A 6291-nucleotide genomic window follows, 5' to 3' on the forward strand; every position below is an offset into this window, starting at 1 on the left:
TGGTGGAGGGTGTCATCTTGGGCCACCAGCTGAGGTGGTGGAGGGTGTCATCTTGGGCCACCAGCTGTGGGGGTGGAGGGTGTCATCTTGGGCCACCAGCTGTGGGGGTGGAGGGTGTCATCTTGGGCCACCAGCTGTGGGGTTGGAGGGTGTCATCTTGGGCCACCAGCTGTGGGGGTGGAGGATGTCATCTTGGGCCACCAGCTGTGGGGGTGGAGGGTGTCATCTTGGGCCACCAGCTGTGGGGGTGGAGGGTGTCATCTTGGGCCACCAGCTGTGGTGTTGGAGGGTGTCATCTTGGGCCACCAGCTGTGGTGGTGGAGGGTGTCATCTTGGGCCACCAGCTGTGGTGGTGGAGGGTGTCATCTTGGGCCACCAGCTGTGGTGGTGGAGGGTGTCATCTTGGGCCACCAGCTGTGGTGGTGGAGGGTGTCATCTTGGGCCACCAGCTGTGGTGGTGGAGGGTGTCATCTTGGGCCACCAGCTGTGGGGGTGGAGGGTGTCATCTTGGGCCACCTGCTGTGGTGGTGGAGGGTGTCATCTTGGGCCACCAGCTGTGGTGGTGGAGGGTGTCATCTTGGGCCACCAGCTGTGGTGGTGGAGAGTGTCATCTTGGGCCACCAGCTGTGGAGGGTGTCATCTTGGGCCACCAGCTGTGGAGGGTGTCAACTTGGGCCACCAGCTGTGGGGGTGGAGGGTGTCATCTTGGGCCACCAGCTGTGGAGGGTGTCAACTTGGGCCACCAGCTGTGGGGGTGGAGGGTGTCATCTTGGGCCACCAGCTGTGGAGGGTGTCATCTTGGGCCACCAGCTGTGGAGGGTGTCAACTTGGGCCACCAGCTGTGGGGGTGGAGGGTGTCATCTTGGGCCACCAGCTGTGGTGGTGGAGGGTGTCATCTTGGGCCACCAGCTGTGGGGGTGGAGGGTGTCATCTTGGGCCACCAGCTGTGGGGGTGGAGGGTGTCATCTTGGGCCACCAGCTGTGGTGGTGGAGGGTGTCATCTTGGGCCACCAGCTGTGGTGGTGGAGGGTGTCATCTTGGGCCACCAGCTGAGGTGGTGGAGGGTGTCATCTTGGGCCACCAGCTGTGGTGGTGGAGGGTGTCATCTTGGGCCACCAGCTGTGGGGGTGGAGGGTGTCATCTTGGGCCACCAGCTGTGGGGGTGGAGGGTGTCATCTTGGGCCACCAGCTGTGGGGGTGGAGGGTGTCATCTTGGGCCACCAGCTGTGGGGGTGGAGGGTGTCATCTTGGGCCACCAGCTGTGGGGTTTAGGGGTGTCATCTTGGGGTAAGCTTTCTAGTATTGGGTCTTCTAACATTACTCTGACATTCCAGACCCTGGAGGCTTAAGGTGTTGTGGTCTGATGTTCAGTGGTTGTGTGTTCAGGGCTTCGTGGAGTTCCTGAATTGTTTGGTCAAGTGTGGACGGTGTTTTGCTGCTCTTCTTAGTACCTCGTTTGGTACACCTTGTCATTTGTGTATGTTGCTTTGCTTTAAAGTATGTGGTGCTACTGGAGGGTACTGGAGGGTCCTGGAGGGTACTGGAGGGTACTGGGGTGTACTAGAGGGTTCTGGAGTGGACTGGAGGGTCCTGGAGGGTCCTGGAGTGTACTGGAGGGTACTGGAGGGTACCGGAGGATCCTGGAGGGTCCTGGAGGGTCCTGGAGTGTACTGGAGGGTACTGGAGATGGGGCCAGACTGGAGCCTTGTGTAAGTGTAGTTGTGTGTTCGTGTTGAGGTTACGGAATCTTCTCAGTTGGCCTCAGGCTGTTCCTGCTTTGTTTATCCTGGACTTTTAAGTGAAATTTTATTCTTAATCTATTAATCTGGAGTCCCAGTATTTTGCCTACACCTGTATGGATTGGTGGTTGTCAGGGATAATAGACTCAGGATGTCTTAGTGGAATGCGTCTTGTTTGAAACTTTTGTATTAATAGTATGTATTTTCCATTTCTGTTCAAAAATCGTTTGTAAATTGTCTGGCCGTGTTGGGTTTGTTGGCCAGTAACGTCTTTGACTGTCCTGGGAATGGGAATTATCAGGGGGAAAGCGCCAAGCCATTACGACTATATAGCACTGGGAAGGGATCAGGATAAGGATTTGGGATGGGACGGAGGGGGAAAGGGAACAGTGCCCAAGCATTGACTGTCCTGGGTGGCAGATTATTTGAAGTTAAATCATTCGCCAAAGGCATTCCCCATGATGGGGAGGGGTCAGGTCAGCTGTATATATATATGTGTGTGAAGAAACAGTGGTGATCACCGGAGACATCTCCCGTCACGCAGGGTGCAGTCGCACCTCCACAGATCTCCAGTATCATCTACTGATACTGGTAATGGCTCAAAAGGGCCACCACTTACGGGCTATTCATGCCCGTGCCACCTTTTGGGTGGTTTAATCTTCATCAATCAATCAATCAGTGGTGATAGGCAGCTTCCCAGTGGTACGCCACTTTCCAGTGTTGTTACGTCCCCCTCAAGTAGCTGTCAATGTTGAGCATGTCTGTTGTGTTGTCTGTGTAGGTGCATAGTGAGGTGAGTACACAACACAATCTTGGCCGCCTCATGTCTGCCAGACTAACAAGGCCATTTAGTCAGGTCTAGGTCTTCTTGAAGCCTCAAGCAGTCCTCCTCTGTCTTAATCCTTCTCATAATTTCGACAAAATTTGGTGAATGCTTTTGATACATCTCTGAGCACTATGTTACACTGCTCTTTTTTTTCGTCATGGCATTGGCAATACTGTATGCTTATACCTGGAATATACCTGTAGTGGGTTCTGGGAGTTCTACCCCAGAAGCCTGGCCTGGGGCCAGACTTGATGTATGGTAACTTGGGTCCACAGACTTGCTTGGAGTGGGCCGCAGGCGCACATGTCCTCTACAAGTCGGTTATCTCGGCACTTGTAGCGGGGATGTGTCTTAATTGTTTCTTGAAGACGTCCACTTTTGTTCCGGCAATATTTCGTATACTTGCTGGGAGGATATTAAATACCCGTATTTTTTCGAATATTTTTACCCAGCTTGGCATGGAACTTGGGCAGGGTTAGCAGGGAGGGGCTGGTGGGTGGGCGAGGAGGGGCTGGAGGGTGGGCAGGGATGGGTGGAGGAGGGTGGGCCGCGGGGTGGGTAGTGGTGGGGACGGTGGTGATGGATGGCGCGCGTCAGGGGGGCCGGGCCTGACGACAGAGGAGTAATGGCCGCTTGCTGGTCCAGGCTTCACACTGTGGCTTCCGTAACTCTCCACCACAGATGCAACCAGCTACCGTCCGCCACGTATTATGCAGTCCTATAGCCCCGGGGCCACATGGCCCGCCACGCTCCTCAGGTCTCCTGGCCCGCCACGCTCCTCAGGTCTCCTGGCCCGCCACGCTCCTCAGGTCTCCTGGCCCGCCACGCTCCTCAGGTCTCCTGGCCACATGGCCCGCCACGCCCCTCAGGTCTCCTGGCCACATGGCCCGTCACGCCCCTCAGGTCTCCTGGCCACATGGCCCGCCACGCTCCCCAGGTTGAGCGTGGCGCCATACCCCCACGCTCCGGGCTGTGGTGGGTATGTGGGCCTGCGGGCCGCTCCAAGCAACAGCCTGGTGGACCAAACTCTCACAAGTCGAGCCTGGCCTCGGGCCGGGCTTGGGGAGTAGAAGAACTCCCAGAACCCCATCAACTAGGTATCAACCAGGTCTCCTGGCCACATGGCCCGCCACGCCCCTCAGGTCTCCTGGCCACATGGCCCGTCACGCCCCTCAGGTCTCCTGGCCACATGGCCCGCCACGCCCCTCAGGTCTCCTGGCCACATGGCCCGCCACGCTCCTCAGGTCTCCTGGCCACATGGCCCTCCACGCTCCTCAGGTCTCCTGGCCACATGGCCCGCCACGCTCCTCAGGTTTCCTGGCCACATGGCCCGCCACGCCCCTCAGGTCTCCTGGCCACATGGCCCGCCACGCTCCTCAGGTCTCCTGGCCCGCCACGCTCCTCTGGTCTCCTGGCCACATGGCCCGTCACGCTCCCCAGGTCTCCTGGCCACATGGCCCGCCACGCTCCTCGGGTCTCCTGGCCCGTCACGCTCCCCAGGTCTCCTGGCCACATGGCCCGTCACGCTCCCCAGGTCTCCTGGCCACATGGCCCGCCACGCTCCTCAGGTCTCCTGGCCCGCCACGCTCCTCAGGTCTCCTGGCCAGCCACGCTCCTCAGGTCTCCTGGCCACATGGCCCGCCACGCTCCTCAGGTCTCCTGGCCACATGGCCTGCCACGCTCCTCAGGTCTCCTGGCCACATGGCCCGCCACGCTCCTCAGGTCTCCTGGCCACATGGCCTGCCACGCTCCTCAGGTCTCCTGGCCAGCCACGCTCCTCAGGTCTCCTGGCCACATGGCCCGCCACGCTCCTCAGGTCTCCTGGCCACATGGCCCGCCACGCTCCTCAGGTCTCCTGGCCACATGGCCCGCCACGCTCCTCTGGTCTCCTGGCCACATGGCCCGTCACGCTCCCCAGGTCTCCTGGCCACATGGCCCGTCACGCTCCCCAGGTCTCCTGGCCACATGGCCCGCCACGCTCCTCAGGTCTCCTGGCCCGCCACGCTCCTCAGGTCTCCTGGCCCGCCACGCTCCTCAGGTCTCCTGGCCAGCCACGCTCCTCAGGTCTCCTGGCCACATGGCCCGCCACGCTCCTCAGGTCTCCTGGCCACATGGCCTGCCACGCTCCTCAGGTCTCCTGGCCACATGGCCCGCCACGCTCCTCAGGTCTCCTGGCCACATGGCCCGCCACGCTCCCCAGGTCTCCTGGCCACATGGCCCGCCACGCTCCTCAGGTCTCCTGGCCACATGGCCTGCCACGCTCCTCAGGTCTCCTGGCCACATGGCCCGCCACGCTCCTCAGGTCTCCTGGCCACATGGCCCGCCACGCTCCTCAGGTCTCCTGGCCACATGGCCCGCCACGCTCCCCAGGTCTCCTGGCCAGCCACGCTCCTCAGGTCTCCTGGCCACATGGCCCGCCACGCTCCTCAGGTCTCCTGGCCACATGGCCCGCCACGCTTCTCATGTCTCCTGGCCACATGGCCCGCCACGCTCCTCAGGTCTCCTGGCCACATGGCCCGCCACGCTCCTCAGGTCTCCTGGCCACATGGCCCGTCACGCTCCTCAGGTCTCCTGGCCACATGGCCCGCCACGCCCCTCAGGTCTCCTGGCCACATGGCCCGCCACGCTCCTCAGCTCTCCTGGCCACATGGCCCGCCACGCTCCTCAGGTCTCCTGGCCACATGGCCCGCCACGCTCCTCAGGTCTCCAGTAACAGACCAGTACAGTAATTTGAAAATAAAAAATAATTGAAACATTTTTTTTTTTATTTTTTTGTTTTGTTTTCCAAAACAGGAAGTTAAGGTCTGTGGCAGGTTAGGAGGGCAGGAAGGTCTCCTAAGGTTTCAAAACGTCATGAAGAACGTTAATTGAACGTGTCCTCTCCTAACCTAACAGCCTATAAGCCAGAGGACCCAAAACAGAAAACGGGACAGTGCGTCACTTTCGTGAGCCGATTCCATGTTCAGTTGCGTCCATTTGTAGCCCGAGTGCGCATACGTGCGAAAAGCGACGTAATTTGTAAGAGGACGCGGCCCCGGTTCGACGCCGGGTCAACGTCATCAGCGTCAAATTCAAATACAACGTTGTTGCAACTTTTAAATAGAACGTAAAAACAACATTGTTGCAACTGACAAATATAACGTAAAAACAACATTGTTGCAACTGACAAATATAACGTAAAAACAACATTGTTGCAACTGACAAATATAACGTAAAAACAACATTGTTGCAACTGACAAATATAACGTAAAAACAACATTGTTGCAACTGACAAATATAACGTAAAAACAACATTGTTGCAACGTAAAATACAACGTCAAAATGCAGTGTGTAGAATACCGTTGTGGTCAAGCTATATATATATGGTTGTTAGGCAAAAAGAGTTGAGAAATCAAGGTAAAATAAAGGTTGCTGGTGGTGGAGGAGGACCTGGCAGTGTGGCGGTGCTGGCGTTGATACTCATGAGTGGAGGAGAGGCGCAGGATCACTGGAGGACGACCCCGCCACAAATTATTATTATTAACATCTTTATTGACAAAATTAATTACAATTTTGCCTAATCTGAGGATTTTGATAGTCTTATTAAAGTGAGGATGATGCTGGTATTCACTGTCACGCAGGACAGAGGGTCATACATAAGACAATAGGTCTAAACTGTAGGCTGAAGCACATATATATCATGATTACAATCAATGTTTTAATGTATGGATATGTGAAAACAACTTT

General features: G+C 57.1%; 1 protein-coding gene across 1 annotated transcript; it reads left to right on the forward strand.

Moving 5' to 3' along the window:
* The first annotated feature begins 3686 nt into the window (after positions 1-3686).
* Positions 3687-5294, forward strand: LOC138373217 (decreased expression in renal and prostate cancer protein-like). The gene has a single exon (XM_069339253.1). It carries the CDS (start codon positions 3687-3689, stop codon positions 5292-5294), a length of 1608 nt encoding a protein of 535 aa, XP_069195354.1.
* The last annotated feature ends 997 nt before the right edge of the window (positions 5295-6291 follow it).

This window comes from Procambarus clarkii, chromosome 41 (genome assembly GCF_040958095.1).
Source record: "Procambarus clarkii isolate CNS0578487 chromosome 41, FALCON_Pclarkii_2.0, whole genome shotgun sequence".
Taxonomy (NCBI): Eukaryota; Metazoa; Arthropoda; class Malacostraca; order Decapoda; family Cambaridae; genus Procambarus; species Procambarus clarkii.